General features: G+C 43.1%; 1 protein-coding gene across 1 annotated transcript in view; it reads right to left on the bottom strand.

Annotated features, from left to right (window-relative positions):
• The window catches only part of T265_15380 (hypothetical protein), a gene marked incomplete at both ends in the record, with an annotated part of 29,586 nt that overhangs the window by 7,140 nt on the left and 4,112 nt on the right, over positions 1-18,334 (bottom strand). Inside the window, 8 exons of the mRNA XM_009177822.1 lie at positions 325-526; positions 3,385-3,550; positions 4,240-4,359; positions 5,710-5,812; positions 9,592-9,674; positions 13,044-13,124; positions 13,671-13,761; positions 16,972-17,065. Of these exons, the coding sequence (XP_009176086.1) occupies positions 325-526; positions 3,385-3,550; positions 4,240-4,359; positions 5,710-5,812; positions 9,592-9,674; positions 13,044-13,124; positions 13,671-13,761; positions 16,972-17,065 (940 nt within the window). The remainder of the gene's footprint in view (positions 1-324; positions 527-3,384; positions 3,551-4,239; positions 4,360-5,709; positions 5,813-9,591; positions 9,675-13,043; positions 13,125-13,670; positions 13,762-16,971; positions 17,066-18,334) is intronic.

Raw genomic sequence — 18,334 nt, 5'->3', positions numbered from 1 at the left:
AGAGAAACAACTTTGTTCTGTTATACTGAAATATAACAGTGCCCTCCAAATTCTTGTAGCAAATTCTTTGATTCCACCTATACAAGTAGATACGGTTTAGAAATGCAATCCTCGGCAGTGTGGATCGAATGCCGTGTACACTAAAGTTCACTGAGAGGGATATGTACTGCATCTGCATTGATGCAAAGTGTGTCGTAACGGCTTTGAACTTCATTACTCAGGATTTCCACACTCGACGGTGAGAAGTTCGGTCTGGGTACGGGTAAGTTCAGACTCAGCTAGAGATGTAGAAGTTTTTAACAAAATCACTTAGAACAAACTCACCGTATAACCGTAATTATTTCAAACGCAGCACTTGATATAAAGTTTTTCTGACAAAAGCTTTTCTCCCAACCCTCCGATCTCGCTTTCTGCCAGAACTGAAACGCTCTGAGCAACATCATGTGGTCACTGTAACTCTCAGAGGCGAATTTTCTCCGAACATTTCTCCATTCTCTACGTTCGAAAGCATTCCTGGGGGCATAAACTTTGAAAAATCGGAGTGTACAACAGAAGTAAAGACGTTTTCGTTTGGGCATTAGATTTAAACGCAAGAATACCATTGCGTGTAATGGGTTGTCATCAGTGGAAACTATTGATAAGTCATCTAAACTCCTATCCATTCTGTCAAGTCAGAAAGATTACATATTTCTCAAGTTCATGGTATATGATGACCTGAAAAGTAGGATTTTGATGTTCGGTAGGCTTAAATTTCATTCCTGCGTAGGATGGAAGCAGGAGTATACTCCTTTCATTCCTTTGAACATCACAGCTCACAGCAGACGGTGTGGGTGGATTCTTTGAGACAGCGAGTAGATTATATTACATGTGTAATAAAAATGCTGAGATATATATCCTTCACGTCCTGGTACTGAAAAACTGGGTTGAGAACAGAATGCTTTCTCAATACAGACCAGAGTTCATCGGTAGATCAACAGAGGAACTTTGAAACACCAAACAGCTGAGACTGTCCTGAAATTTTAAACTGTAATGGTGTGATATTACATGTATTGTTGTTTTTACTATTGGTTCCGATATTTTGGTGATCGATTCAACGGAACACTTCATGATGATGTTGAGCGAACCAATAAAAAACAATGGGTGCGAAGTGTCACCAACCACTGACCGGCAGAATTAGATGGGCTGTTGCCCAGAAAGAGGAAACCAGATCTCATGAGCGTGAATCTAAAGAAACTGTTAACCCAACTTCGGTGATGCTGCCGTTCTCGCTATTAGTTCTGATCCTTCGGCGGTCGATGCAACGGATCCGGGATTTGGTTAGCTTACATGGTACGTAGTGTATCCGATTTTTGTGGATACCGGTTGAATGGGTGTGAATCAGACATCATCTCACTAGTTCCGCAAAAAACGTCCAGCACCCAATAAAAATTGCCTCACACAAATGACGAGTAAGGGAACGAAAACCATGAGGAAAGGATACACATGTATGTGAATGCCTAAACTGACCAGCACTTGCCACGTCTGCTTGCACAATCTGCTTTGAATGAGGCCGTGAAACGAAAAAAGCAGCAGACGATAACTCCTTGACAGTCAATCCTTCTGGTAAAAGTACGCCACTTTCATCATTGAGAGTAAAAGTTCACAAAAAACATCATCCGCCCAGTAAGAACAAAGACCTTGGTGAGGGTTTTCAATTCGTTAAGTGACTATTATCACGAGTTGACAAATGGAGTTCCCTTGAAAGTTTCTTTTCAGGTTTCATATTTTTCGGCGTTAGCTGTTCGATGCAGCTTGGATTGCCCGACTCAGCTGTGATAGCTGTGGATAACATCACTGGTTACCGATATAATGGTGCGTGTGCCACACGCAGGTGCGTATTTTCGCGTACCCGTTACGAGTGGGTTGGATGGCTGGAAAATTATGCGAAGGGCTCAAATTTTAGAAGCACGCAAAATGCAGTGCTCACCGTGCAGGATTTTGCCGCCATTCAATTCCTCAATCGAGAGGTGTCAGACATACGGTAGATGAAGCATGGGTTACAATCGGCTTGTGGTCTTTCTTCAATCCGGGATACTTTGACCGGACACCGACGCGCTTGAGATTACACAACTATACCATGCAGGTCCATTTTAGAAAGTAATGGAACGCGCCTTTGGTTGCGCGAAAGCCCGCACGTACACATGATTGAGGTAACTTATCATGGTGGATTCTGGGTTGCAAGCCGGTACTGCTTTTGTGGTTCAGATGGCCCAAGAACGACTTTCGTAATCAGGCTAAACCGATTCAATGTATCATGCTCGCCTGGCCCTGAGTGCGCCTTGGCGGATTTATGGGTCGCACATAAGACCACAACCAAGATTACCTGAAATACGACTTGTGCGTGCGCGTCCTTCCCCAAGGGGGTCACGCGAACACTTGACTTAGACTAATGAAACCGCGTGTTCGCGTGACCATCTGCCAGTCTGCTCAAAGTCAATAAGTCTAGAGGCAGACGCTAAGTACCAATCGTCAGACAGGAGGAATATCAAATAACGGAGTTTGCGAACGACAATTCCGTGCATAGGGTGTTCGTAGAACTCCGTTATTCCAGCCTTCAGACGATGATTAACAGACCAGATGAATCCACAGAAAACTTTGGCGAACTACCTCGCCCAGAACTCAATTGCCGTGGCAGGGATTGATGCCACTGACCACGTGCAAATCTTCACATTCAATTTTTGTTTTCGCGATTAAGGTATCAAGACCATTAAACCCGGATCAACGACCGAATAACAGAATGAATGTCTTCAAGCAAGTTGAAAAGTATTTCGAGAAATACACTCATTTCCAAATCGATTTGGTTTTCACGGGAGACTCAATTGAATCTCTCGTTTATGATGTCCTCCAACTGAACGTGCTGCATACAGGCCGCCTTATGGTTCAGTTGGCTCGATATTCGAGATATCGCAGTATATTTTCATAAAGGAAACTACTCACAATTAGATCATAAGGTTGAGGAAAACTCGGGGACTGCGCCTACCTGATGAGCCACAAGAAGGGCGAAACCGGCCGTGGGCTGTCGAAGAGTTTTCAGCAACCTTATGAGTAGTTTCCAAGTTGAAAAGTATTTCCGTTTACTCACGGTAAAGCAGACCAAATCACCTCAGTATAGAACTTCTCGCGTAAGAGAAGTTTCCGGTCGCTTCAAAGTGGCATCATCAATTATTTACGCTTGGAGAATCCAGATGAAATTTTTACACAGTATATTCTGCTTCATATTTTTCTGGCAAAACTGAAGTAAACTTGTCACCCAGGCATGTCACTAAGATGAAAACTTGGCTGCAAAATGGCTCAGAGCTCACAAAGAAGTGGAACAAATAAAGAAGTTTCGTAGAGGGAACTTACATGGTTCTGCATAAGTCAGAATGCATGCGATAGTCAGAATAGGATCTAAGCACTTCAGCGCCACACTGACAAGCACCATTTTTGCATAGCGAGGTGGAATTGGAATATCGCATGTGTGATAGCCAAGTTCCGTAAGCTCATGAGGGCTGCTCAGAGCATCCATATCCTGCGATCAAGTTTTGAAAACATGGGAATACAATCAATTGGAAATACAAAGTTTGTGGTAAGCTTCAAAAGAACGCTGCTCAAGTGCACTGGAGACTTTAGAGTCTGGCAGAAAACATCAAGTAAGTTCGTTCCAGGTAGGAGGGAACTGGGATAAGGAGTTCTGAACAAACTGTCAATGCGGACGTGCACCGAATACAAATACGTGGCAATAAGATCTGGGGCTACAGTTAAGTACAAAAAACGCATACCACACGCACACACAGCACTCTTCAGAAAAAAGGCCAAATGTTTAACGTCGGTATAAATATTCGAATGAGTTTATAACTGACTGGTACCCATCGCTACAAACGGATAAAAACAATATACAGAACTCATTATTTGTTACTTCACGTTCACCCAATATCTCTCCTCTCCAGTGAGTTTTGCGGTCTTGATAAATCCCTAGTCTACACTGGCCCAAAACAATCCCCCGCTTTGCGGATAAAATTAGACTTTGCTGGGAGCCATCATTTTGAGTGATGTAAAGCGGTTGGTTATGGGAAGTATTAAAGGATAAAATCCGCCTTCTTGAGGGTACATAAGCAGTGGCTGCATCACTAAGTGCGTCGCATTTTCCATGTAGATGAAAGAATATTTATAGTGTGATAAGAGAGTGATGTAGATACGCGTACACTCGACTTTTCTTACCATGAGCGCTTGAACGGTCATATCACAATATTTTGTCGATGGAGGTCTTGGAACGACTGATAGCATCGTATGTACTGATAGCCCAGGGGATGTCAGTAGTCTCGCCTGAATGCATGCTTCCTGAAAGAGAACAGTCAGTTTGAGGGAATCAAAAACCCCTTGATATTGAGTTTCGCTTATTGTTGTCAATGCATGATTACGACGGTAAGCTTAAGACAGTATCCCATAATTAATTTGAACACTATCATGCAGTCCATGGTGATGATGATAATAATGATGAACAGTGGGGACGGCGTTGTTACAGGATGTAAATTTCACACGAAATTAACGACGTGTCGTAAAATAAATAATGAAGTTGCAAACCTCGTAGAACAACCACAAAAGTCCTATATAGGCTTGGTGCTGATGATTGAAACCACATGCCATTTTCCCCGAAACCCCTGAAAAGTGTAGAGCTGAAATGTCAATTGCAAGTCAAAGAAGGACAATCGCTGCATGTGCTAACTACCAATAGGACAGTTATACTTGAACGCATTTAATTGCAAGTCAAAGAAGGACAATCGCTGCATGTGCTAACTACCAATAGGACAGTTATACTTGAACGCATTTATCACTGTCCTCGGTAATGCCCGGCAGTCCAAAGTCAATCGGAGCAACAAAGTGTGCTCAGAAAAAAATAACCGTTCAAGTTAAGGGCTAGTTTTCAAGACTTGCGTCTATCTGATGGTCTCCAAACAGGACGAAATAGGTAGGAGGCTGTCTGCAAACTCTGAGTGGTCATCCCATACTACATATATCAAACACAATAATATTTATTGGCTCTTTTGGTAGTTGTATGGACAGGAATATTACGCATTGGATTCACACATTGTATATTATGTACTCCATATTTTATTTTGTTTATTCAATGTTTTGTTTACTATTTTTTCTTCAATCGATATTTTAATTTTGTATTTTTGTATTTATTTTGTTTTATCTTTTATTTTACCCCATATTTTGTCGAGTGTCCTGGTCAGTAACCATCAGTTCACGTTGGCAAGTTAGTAATTCTTCCAGCCAGTTCCACGTTAGTTATTGTCGCATCAGCATATTGTTCCAAATGATATAAGAATAATGAAGTTTTTGAAACATTATGAGTATAGGGTTATATGTGGGTCTAAGAGAGTTTCCACCCCAGTATAAATTTTCAATTACAGAGTACTACCTGCCAGATCTCAATGATTTCATCATAACGAGGTTATAAGGTAGGTGGGGTGTGGACATTGGTACACCACTTAATGCGGAGTATTCTGGGAAGCTCCAGAAAACATTTCAAAATGTATTGGGTCAGAGTCACTTAGAAACCACGAGACAGAGTGAGGCGCTTCTGGTCCCGAAATTCGTCTGCTTAATATATCACCCAAACATCGTCCAAACTATTGGTCATAGGGTAGGTTCGAAATGCACAAAAGTGTAGACATATGTACTTACTTCGAGTGGATAGCTTTTTCTGATGGAGTGGTGACGTCCTAGGCACTGATATCTGATTCGGCTGAATAACCGAAAGCATATGGCTGATGATGTGACTCCAATACTGCGAGTGAAAAGTGGAAAAAGCCATCAAAAGCAATAACGCGTCATTAACTTGACGACCACACGAATAAATAAAAATAATAATTTCTCGGGGAGTGCACATTGCCGAGTCTATAATGTGGGATTGGATAGCCAGGCGGTGAACCAGTAGTCGCATGACTAATACCGTGCTACTAAGGATGAGCGGTAGTTGATTAGAAAGCACGGCAAACGCTAGCTGGAAATGGGAGTTCACCTGGGCAATTCACTGGTGCTTTGTGGTTTACTGTGAGTACACCGTTGACCAAGTCCAAGAATGTTATTGCGAGTTGCGTATATCCAATTAGCTGCAGTTCTACTCAAAATTGTACGACCACTCAGAATGACACACTGGCGTGACGGGGGGGGGGGGATAACCTGGGCACGTAGTTCAGTACCAATTGTCAAGTTAGCAGACAGAATGATGCAAAGCAGAGAGCCTCACAATTTGCCATGCAGTGGCTATTAATTTAAATAGAGGGCGTCTAATGTAGTAAAACTTAGATAGGTTGCTCAAATATATGCACTCTGGAAGCATTTCCGTTTAAAACAACGTGGCAACGAGGCAATTGCGGTGCTTGTTCACTACAGCTCCCCACAGAATATACAAATAAGGCACAACCACTTGCAAAAGCTGGAAACACAGCTTTGATTTAACCATAAAGTGTTTCCAGTAGAACAGCTGACCGTCTAGTTAATACTGGATAGGTGCGCCATCCTCGGAATCACGAAACGCTTCCAGGAGTGTCATACAGAGTTTTCATTGTGATTGGAGGCTGCCTGAAACCAGTCCAGGAAGCAGGCTGCCAACCAAATACCAATAGGGTAATATTTTGTGGGTTAAATAACTAAAGACAGTAAACAATAAACAACTGAAATATAACTGAAAATATCAACTACTTCCTCGAGAACGGCCAGCTGTCTTAGAGCTACGAAATTTTGTTCACTGAGGGAACGTTCAGTTCAAGTTGCCAGCTATAAGCCATGTATCACAGAAACCTTGGCACCAGTGGCTACAGTTTCGATCACTGGAAAGCGGGAGAAGTTGGGAAGTACGGCCGGGCATTGAAGACGATGACATAATTAGTTAATTCGAGAAGTGGGAATTTCGATGCTAATTTTTTTTATTGAGCCATGTCTGCCAGTGTCATTATATATTGGTGAGTTGGGTCCCGGGGTCACCATCCACAGAAGCGACAGTTGCCGACTCGACTTTGTTTTTTTATTGCTTCCATACTTTGCTGCCAGGTCATAGACTTTCCACCTCTCCGGCGATTCCACTCAGCACAAGGCGAGGGTATAAGAAATCCGCGAGGCAGATGGTCTTCTGACGTGCAAAGCACATATCCTAGCCAGGCAACTTATGAAGTCTGAAGATTTCATCTATCGTGGGAAAGTTCCTCCTTTCCAAGACCAATGCGTGTACCTCACACACCATGGATATCAAGGGTCCTTGCATCAGGATCACCGGATACCGGAAGCGTGAAAAATGGAATATTTGAGCTCATCCTAAGTGGCTTGGGCTGCACGACCGAAGTAGGTTGTTGTGTGCTTGTCTCGGGGACACACAACAGGTCGAAAAAATGGAAAGCTAGGTTTCAGCAAGGGATGCTTGTTGTCCAAGTTGACATACAGTGCGGACTAAAAGCCTGGACCAGACCTTCTGAGATTTGTAAGCGAGTACTTTAGTTCGCTTTTCTGGGTGAAATTTTGGACATGGAACGGTGGCTAGGGGATGGCAGATGGGTTGATCGCACTGTATCGTTCCCTGTGTAGAGGAGTGGGCGGAGGTCCGGTGTATGAATAAACGCTCTGTTGTTGCCCAATGGGTGTTTTTCGGGGTACCAAACTGGAGCCTTTGACTCAAGAGTGACCCACAAGGTAGTGGAAGGATGTGGGGGCATTGTTCAAGGACCCTGTCCCTAGCCTCTGACTGAAAACTTTGAACCTCAAGGCAGTGATTGTTAGGGCTTTCTTAAGGCTACCTTCGAGGAATCGATGCCTCAACAGTCTAACCCACTTTCCTTCAGGGGGGAATTCTCGAGGATTCAAGGAGAAAGGTGTTACTGTTTCAATCCTAATGCAGCTTCGCATATCAGGTGCTTTTTTAACAGCGATGGACACTTTGGTTTTAAAATTATTTCGACCGTATTGAATAATGCTTGGCGGTTACGGTCAACCATTGAGCAATAAGAGTATGCAGTTTCTTAGGGCCGTCTTTTCACGGCGGAAGGTTACATCGCTGTTTCCGCATATATGGACGTGCTGGTCGCTTGAGAAATGTCTTTCTGCCTGCACACCCCTATCGCAGAGGACAGTACGACCCTACTTCCAGATCGCCTAGTAATCCGGTTCCTAGAAGTATGTGTACTCGCTGTTTTCCCTTAGGATGCTTTCAATCAGCTTTTCTTGAATGGTTGAGCTTTCGGGAAGTGCGTTACAGCCAGCATAGCTCAGAGAAACTTTGAGGCACCGAAGACAGACCAACACAACATTACGAGAGCTTTAGGTCAAGGGGGAGCGTTGTAGCTCATGTATTCTCTTTCTGATGTTCACTCCATACTGTACTCTCATTTAGTTCCGTGGAAACAATTCCGGAAAACTGCACTACGGTCCTCGTGAGAAGTTAATGTTTATACGGGGAGTGAACTCAGGGTGTGGTTATGTCTAAACTTCACAGTGACCGATATCGTGGTTTCCTGTCACTGAATAATACTGGGTCGTTGACTAACACCAGCAACGGTATGCGTTATTATGCAATAAGGAGATATAATCCTTCGGTTGGGGGACGTCTGCGCGTACTAATCTCTTTCACAACATTGTGTTACATACTGCTGATGAATGCACTTAAAGATAGAACAAACGTTTACACAAATAACTCAGTACCCCTCAACCTTGTGATAACCACGGTGGCTTCATAGTCCTTACACTTCATTTATTCTTACCCGCCGCGCTTCGCATGTTCTGTTTTTGAATTCTTTTCCATTTGGTTGATTTTATCACCTAATGAAGGTTAGAACAAAATGAACCAGAGATCGGGATATGACCATCCTTAAGTCTATCACGGTGATCTATGATGACATATTGTACTTAAGACATTCTTGTGAGGCACTGTTTTCAACCATGAGCACCATCGTGACTACTGAAAATCGTCTGATTCGAGTAGCTGTCTGCTGATAAGAGATAGCTGTACTAAAAACCGTCACATTAGCTCGCAAGAACGTTTTCATTTATAAGAAGCCGGTGCAGAGTTGTGCACATACTACTACTACTACTACTACTACTAGTATCATTTATTTTTGAAGAGCATGGTTACAAACATAAAAAGTGAATGCAAGCGACAGTGAGTTTGCTAATTCTCCTCCACGAATTCAGCAGGCTCATGGTGAGGCCCTAGCATCTGGCTTGCTGTTCGACCAAAAAAATGCTTATAACTGGCACGACATTTATCAGCCCGCTAAAGGTGAAACATATCTTACTTCAGTCAAGTAAGTGGACCCAATATCTAAGCAGAATATATTGAATTCACTTAGTTCTCGCGGTCTCGATCAGGCGGTTACACAGTTGCACACTCAAGCTTGGGTGAATAACAGGCGGAATAAGCCTTCACCAAATCATTTGAATGCGCTGTACGAGCATGAGAAAACATAACTTTTTCGATGCCATGCGGCGGAAGACTAATCCGCGAAGAGACAAAAATTGCATTATTCCAATGCAATCGATATATATGGAACGTTGAAATGCATAAAATGGGAGTCCTACCGAGTCTGCCTCTGAATGGCGGTTGACCTCGATATCCAGTAATTTTGCAACGATAATGCTCCACCCCAGTCTACACGGGTTTTCTGAAATAAAGGAGGAGGTTCATTATACTGTCGAATGGCTATCAGAAAAAGTCCATTGGTTCACATGAGTAAACACCATAATAGGACGCCTCAACACCCCTAGAAGTACACACGACTTGTTGTGCAATAAATAGGACAGCCCAACCCATTTGCAGATAAACATTCATCTGAAGGTTACAAATATGGCGATAGGGGATTCAAGTGAACCTTAGATGAACACCTTGTCTATGGTAAGCTTCAGCTGCACAGAAACCATCTCCTGCTTCATTTTAAACTAGAATCAAGATGCCGTGGTATTTTATTGACACGACACTACTTATAATTTTAATGAGCCTCCCAAAAGTTTTCGCCAACCCTACAAGTTGTGTTATTCCAATATCCGCATTAATTAGTTTTTGTGGTGTTAAAATTGACAAATATCAACAGGCATCAGTTTGAGACTAACAAAATCCGACTCGGGCACCGCACTGGATCAACTCGAAATTTTATGGCCAGTTGGGTCGTTTCTGTAGGACGCACACTACCGTACCAATTAAGGGGTAATAGATAGACAGACATGGTACCTCTTATCAGATAAATGAAAAAGAAGGACGCTTTTGAACGGGAATTCACTGTAGCTGTGGTTCATTCATTAGTGAGTGATCACACACCCAAGCTACAAATATTCCGGTGCACTTCCAAAACTTCTGTGCTTTTCTGGAGGTCGTTTGATGTTTACAATGAATGGACAGACACAATAAAACATTTTACTAATTTCAATTTAAGCCCACAAGTAGACAGAAGATCGCGCTTCAAACTACTTTAAAGAGATGTTACAAGTCAGTAGTACACCTCCCACCCTAAACTTCACATTCACTCCATCCACGAGCGGTCCGCTTCACTTATATCAGCTGTGGAAGCACTTCCCCACGGATATTGTTTCTGGCTCCAATTTGCCTGTCGTGGCCCTTAACTGTCTTTAACCGTATAAACATTCCCCTGACGGTCAACAACGAAAAAAGGTCCCTGTTAGCGACCGACTAACTTTCACGACCCCAGTTTACTACTCCAATGATTGTGATTTTCCACTTGACCTTCGTGCATATTGGGATGATTGGACATTCGTACCTTCCATCTCCCATTTAGTTCTCTTGCGCACCGTTGCCAATTTTTTCATGCTGCGCTTACCTGGATCTCGCGTACACAGGTGCACAGTCAGCCGCAAACAGATTTACCGATTAACAGGGAGACGTGGGAGCCGACCGTACATCAACAGGAATGTGGATTTGGTTGTGCTGAACCGGATGGAAGCGCGATGTGCTAACATCACTACCCGTGGGTTTATATCCCAATCACTCCATCTGACCACCAGTCATCCCTTGATATTTTGTTCTATTGCGTTCCGTTAGGTGGTTTGTCCATGGATGGGAGGTTATCGCCGCTTTATGCCGAATAGCTGTGAGCAATTCCTTAATTATTCACTCTAACAATATAATCTCTTTTCCATCATCTTCCTCGCTACAATGTGGCATATTACTGCTCAACTGGTCGTAGTCGCCCGTTGCGTTTGGAACGGCCGTCGCATTGGTCCAACTCGAATGGTGTTCTTTCATGATTGCAAAGTACGGATATTCACTTATTGTCACCAGAAGAGGCCCTAAAACATCAACCACAGTTGTCATATTTCTGATACGAGGTAGGTCCCATATTTTCCTGTCTTGTCCCCCTTCAACAGCTGGCACCACTTACAGGTCACGACAGACGATAACATCGCTTCTCATCCCTAGTCGGTGGGTCCTTTGCCGGAAACTCGTACATTTTGGAGCACCCTGTATGTGCCATCTCGTGGCACCCAACAGTCAGCTTTCTCCTCAAGTCACGAGGTATTGAATCTGACCTGACATCGTGACAATTCCCCCATTCAAGAGCTTACTCAGTCCGTGTGCTCACTGATCTCCACCTGTTTTGCGCACCCTCCATTCACCTTGCCGCAAAGGCCGCCCTGTTCGACACCAGTACACTGGCATGTATGTGTCACTGACTTACCCATACGCGTTCGTGCCCTGTCTGCTGGGACTGTTTTGACATGTACTGTCGTGATTTCAATGGGATCGCACCGCCGATCGGAATAACGAGCAGGGCCTCGAAGGGGACGACCGCAACCCACAACACCGAATCACCATTCCGCTAGTCGTTGTCAAGTGTGTGGACTTTAACGCCGCTCTCTGCCTATCAAAGAATCTTGGACACTAGTTGACGCCAAGAATGCGGATAACTGGTGTTTGTTGTGTGACTTTGCTTATCTTTATATAAACAAACCAAACCATGAACATTTGAACCCAATTCTTCCTTTTTCTGATCAAGATTGTCAGATCTACGCGGGACTAAAAGTTTCTTATCGGAGGCCTCAACACGAGGTATCACAAGGTTGCGGCGTCTAAATCGTCTGACTCCCAAGATATCATACCATCTTTGATGGAGCACTCCCGAGATATCTCCCATTGTTTATCTCCCCTGTGTTCCCAATGACTCTTCCGTCCAACAGGACGGTTTTAATCTTCCGCAGTATGGGATCCTTCCACTGAAGTTGCACCAGCCTCCCGGGGTTGGTGATCGTGATCTTTAGAACTTCACCTCTAACCTATGGTTTTGAAAGCCAGTCGACCAAGTGGTTCGTGAAGTCATTCTTCTGTAGTTGGAACTTTCATGCCAAAACATGGTCCCCGTTTCTCCAAAGCTCGGATCATAGATAAAATGTAGAATTGTACCCCACCGGTTTGGGGTACTCATCGCGCACTGGTAGTGTCCAAGCAGGTGGTGATGAAGTGCTTGCAAGCTAACTTTTGAGCTCGGCGGACAGATAAACAGCCATCTGATCAACTACCAGTAGTTTATCAATGGTTGAATATTTTTTTTCAGGATTACTCAATGAACCGATCCCTCCGCAAAAATGCATCCGTCATTAGGGAAACATCTTTCTGGCCTTGAGTAGAATAAGGGTAAGTTGCTTGGGGTGTATCTCACTAGTTCTCACACTTAATCTGTTATTCTCGATGGCACTTATGCAGTGTAAACCTGGGAGGGGGGTACAGTCAGATACATCCACATTATCGCAAAGCATAGTTTTACCAGTTGGAGTTTTACAACTCACAAGCAGATTTTTTACGAATGTTTACCAGCTCATTGATAAACTAAAAACAGGGCTTAGTTTGCCATCATTCTTAAAGATTTCAGTAAACAGAAGTACCGTGAGCGAAAAAAAGAAAATACATTCAACATTCTTATTGTTTCTTTTGACCTTTTTACCGGCCATCTTAAGTGTGATTACAAAGCAAGGTAGTGGCACAATGACTGGTTGATAAATACTTGTTATAAATAACTCCGGCTTACTGCACACTCCAGTCCGCAATCGATAACGAAAGCAACCCGCGCAAAACTCATGGAGAACTCCGCAATGCTTGTGGATAGGATCTGTAGAAGAAAATTATTTTGAACTCAACTTCTATCATGAGAGTCGTCAGTACGAAAAAATCCACAACGTAGTAAAAACTCGCAGTAAGTCTGACACCTATAGGCTGGGTGGTCGTAGATGTGTAGGCCAACATCTGTTACACAATCGTTAAAAGCAGCAAGCACCTCACGACTTCCTATGGATATACTGAAATGGGTAACCCACAGGATTACGACTAACTTCTCTGCCAAAGGCTGATTGTATATCCGGGCTTGGTGGAAGTGGCTCAAAATTTAATTTAATTTAATCGAAAAATTTAATTGAAAATAGAAGGTTCGGATCTCCCTAGAGCTATGTGCGAACTCAATGTTAGTTATTGTTAGCAAGGATGAAACATCTGCGTAATGACTTCGGAAGCCTCCGCTTCAAATTGGCTGTCCTAATAGAGATAACTCTACGATTCATACTTATCCAGTTAACACCAAAAATCAAATCAAAGGACATAACAAACGGTCCCTATTTTTTGGACCATGCATACGTAAGTAAACATAAGCAAACGCACTCACCACTTTTCGGCTTCCAGGGGGGGTTGGTAAGAACAGGTTGGCCAGGTCAGCCACAAGCATTCGGGAGTGCAGAATTAATACCAGATATCGTCTGTTACAAGGACAAGAACATACGGTAAGCATCTATCTGGGACATTAAGGGCATGTACCAGTTCTGGGAGCTTTATGACAGATGACTGCAGAACCCACATAATCCAAGGGTGAGCATCTCCAGAAAACTGACCTGAAAATCATGACCGAACCAATAATAAACATAATCAACCGATACTAAAACCGAAGTCATTTTCGGGTAGCCTCATAAATTTGTCACTTTGGGCCATAATAAGCCGCCTGCGGATTAGTTAAATCCGGAGCAATCTGAAAAGCGTACCGACAACAGTTTTATGCTCTCTCTGCCTGGAATTAAGGTGCCCTAAGGGATGTGAACATACATGTGCGCTCAGTAACGTGCACAGCATTTTGAAATTCGAGCAGCAACCTGGTGGATGCACTGCATAAACATACACAGGAAAGAAAGCACGAATTTTCCAGGATAAATTAGATTAATGAATGACCCCATTCATAAATTTCAGGTTAACTGATACTTGTCGCATGATTTTGCAACTGTTACTCGAGTATGACCGTCATCATACCAAACAGAACAAGTAAAATGAGTGGGCTGGTCAGCCACTATGCACTGAGATGGACGCGAAAAGCATGGTCGGCAATTGCCGGCGGTCACTAGCGAAAAACGGAGCGCAGATGGTGCGTATTTTGTTTAATGGATGTTTCAAACGTTGGTATTCAGACTGAAAACAAAGGAACATGAAATGAGTTACAAAGGCTTTTGGTTACAGATCTCGAATTCGTATGCCAACGATGCGGCCTTGTGATCTACAGGCTGCACTACTCTTTGTGACAAAAAGGGTATTCACTGGCTGTGATTCAAACAGCATACGACTGCATTACGGTAAAAGCAGGTTGTAAGATGGAGATCAGTTCATGTGTATATAGTCATACACCTTGCGAACTGCACCAGAATTCACAACGTATTGACGAGTTCGTTGACAGTCATTTTCAAATTAGAGTACCCCATTAAGGTAAGCACCAGATGCTCCAAATGAACATCTACTGGGAATCAGCATGGTCCATGATTCAGTAGATATTTTATGGTTTAGGTAAGTTCATTTATTGTGGAAAATCGAAGAGCACTGTAGAGTGGCACCATCAACTTTGATGATCAGAACCAAGTACCTCAGCAGTTTTTGGAGCGAATTGTATAATCGAAAACCTAGTTAATAGCGGAACAGTGTATCATTCTGGTCAGCAGGGTGGTCAATTTGCACCTAGATAGAATTCGGCACGGGGTTTGAACACCGCACACTGGACATGTGGGCTGTCGGGCGTTCAGCTCACATCACTTAAACGCGAACATGTTCACCTGTCTAGATGTGGAAATTCGAATGAGCCCGGGGTGCGCTGGTGTAGTGATGGTAACACCCTCACCTAGAATGTCAAATTTGCGGAGCTCAAACCCCGGCACGGCCATTGGATATGTACCTCCAATGAACCCTAATACGAGCGAAACTCGCGTCCAGTGCTTCCTCCCTTTGGTATGGACTCACCAGAAATTGCACCAGGACAGGAGGATGATTGTTCAAACGAGAGTAATGTGAGCACGTAGTCTACCGATCATTCTGAAGTGCCGTTCGTGTAGCGCTAACTAAAGAGATGGCTTTCCAGTGCTAGCTCAGGATGCTGCAGGATAAATGTCATCAGTGGTATCATGGTTGTCAAATAAGTGAACCATGCGCAGTGAAAAGAACGCCACTGCTGAATTTAATGACTAATCAGCTAGAAACGTGCTATAATGAGAACACCTTTGAAGCACTCAGAGCCAGAATGGTTAGATTTTGTTCACTTTAATCTGATGGACTGCGAGCTTCTGAGCCTATCTGCCCTTAAAAAGAAAGCATCCAGATGGAACTACTCCATATTACACACCCGCGCTTATCATCTAGTTGGAAATTTGATATCGTACTTTGATATCATTACCAACACAAAGACACCAAACGATCGCGTCAGTGAATGCGACTAAACTGGTCCTGGGTTGACTTGGCTGGAAATGTACTATTGTTGAAACAATCTACAGTGGCAGACCCTACTGAGGGTAATATGAGTGAAGAGCACGATGGAGTTATCTACGACATCTTGTGCTATGGATTTAGATGATCTTACAAGATAAACTCGAAAAATTCCCAGGTGTGCAAACTTGATAATTCAAATTCTGTCGGCGAAGATGGTATCTGAATGCTCGAATCACAGTCCATTCCGGAAAATGTTGCTTTTATCATTTTGGTGAAAAACGGCTTTTAGCGCTTGGCAAAATTACTAGTCGTACCACTGACCATGATGTGGTCATTCGAATTATGAAAACAGTTAACAGCGATCTTCCCTCAGATTGTCACGCAAGCCAAACCATTAGCTACATCGTAGGATAACGCTGACCATGGGCTGTGTCTGGATAACCGAGTGCGACGCTGAAAGTGCAAGATTCAATATGACAAAGGTCGTTGCCGCTCAAACTGAAGTCTCCCAGGTGAGTGAGATGGAACTCATCACTTCTTTTGCTTTCAGGCGAAACAGAACCAATAACAACGACTAGTTCCACTAGTGGAAAATTAACGGGATGGAAAGTGAACTGGGACGAGTGGAGGTGATTCCCTAACAGAGTTTTTTATCCTACCGGCCAGTCAGTCCGGCCAATTTATCAAAACCGAACCAACCCAGGTGCGCTTATTCGTCTGTTCATGCATGTCAGAGCATGTAACATGCGTTCAGGTAGGCTAATTGCACGCGTTCATCGTATGAGTGGCTTAGTCGACGTTCAACTGTGGCCGACAGATATAACGATGGATGGGTTAAACAAAATAATTGGCTTGCCTTTTTCCTCAGTCGATGAGGATCAACCGACTAGGCAACACCACCGCTTCAGCTAGACCGATTAAAAGAATTAACCAACTTGTGAGCAAACAATGAATCGGTGAATCTGCATTAAAAGTTCACCTTCGAAACATATTAAGTAAAATTAGCTTAGTTCTGGAAATAAGCGTGATTCTATCTAATGCGACTAGATAAACCAACATCGGTAACCGTTGACAGGCCTACAATGTTATTCCAGAAGCAGATGCGGCAAAATTCCAGGACAACCTGCTTTTATGAGAAGCTTTAGTTAACGTGGCAGCAGATGTGTAACTCAACACTTTGGAGCAAATTTCGCAAAAGAAACTAAAAGAAAAAGGACAGAATTTTGAAGACCCACTTGCTTTTCTCCCAAACTAAATTCTCCATGTCAAGAAGTTGGTCCCGTAGGGTGATTATTTCTTCATAGGATGGCAAAAAAATGAGTATGTCCCCTGAAAAGGTATAACAATATCATTGTCTGATGAATAGAGTAAGCCTGTAATATGCGACTCCACAATCAGTTTCGAGAGTTGCGTCAACAAATAAAGCACCTATTTCTGCAAGTATTCTCATCATGTCGATAAGATGACCTGGCTTTCCACTATTGGCTAGGTTACCAGTCAAACGAGTGGTACATTGAGCTTGCTGTTTGATGACTAACACTTAATGCACCCAATAAACTGTTCCTACAAGCGCTGAGTTTTTCGAATTCTTTGGATGCGTTGCAGAGATTTACCTCACAGTTACCCAGTGAAGTTTATGGGAATACTGAACGACTTAATGAAGACGGTTGTACGCACGTACTTCCAGTCCAAAGGGAGGAGGAATAATCCTTAATGGCCGCATGCCAGTGCACATTTCAGTAAGATCAATGTAAACACTGATTTCCATGGGCCTTTCTCGAGTGACTGAATAAAACGCGTCGTCAAATGTTCAACACGCAAGTAGGTAAAGAATACACTACTGCCCTACTACACTCTCATCCTGGTTGTTAACAGTTACCCGGAAAAATGAGCGGTTATTTTTTAATATCTACAAACGTTTGACCATTTACAAAGAGGCATAGGTGTTTTTCCTATTTTTCAGGAAGAACTAAGAGGTAGAAAGCCATTAATACTAGTGCCGTTATTATGGTGTCGCTTACCTGTCTATGTGTGAGCGCCCTAGCAGTATCCCAGCCTTCGCACAACCACGACATTTACAGATAACTTATGGATTTACGGCAGTGAAGCATCAGTGTCAACACTGTTGTTGCTGTCTATGATGATGATGACGACAATGAAGCTTACAAATGTGTCGATTAAAAAATATTGCTTCACTATGCGTTTAGTTTAGGCACACTACAGAATGTGTACATCGGTTTAAGAACCCTCAGAGCAAACAAAGTTTGTGTATGTCAACACTACTACCATTGCACAAATGAGTGGACAAAAGTGCGTCCTTCTCAAATTAATCAGCCAAGCGCTATCTCTGTTGAGACCGTGTTACATGATGAACTGAATCTACGAGGCCTCTTACATTTCCAGAGCAGCAGGCAATCCCGTGTGAATCAAACAGAATCTTCCAGTGAAGATTGTGAATGAGTGGAGCACTGGTTACAGAATCTTTGGCATTACTTTTTGGATAATAAGAGCGAAACCTCTGAAGAGATTCCTTCATCGGAATCCTCTGAACCATATAAATTCGACTACTCCGAAACGCAAGCAATAAAAGTCAAATTA

The sequence above is a fragment of the Opisthorchis viverrini genome (assembly GCF_000715545.1).
Source record: "Opisthorchis viverrini unplaced genomic scaffold opera_v5_469, whole genome shotgun sequence".
Taxonomy (NCBI): domain Eukaryota; kingdom Metazoa; phylum Platyhelminthes; class Trematoda; order Opisthorchiida; family Opisthorchiidae; genus Opisthorchis; species Opisthorchis viverrini.
This window is presented reverse-complemented; position numbering and strand designations above follow the sequence as displayed.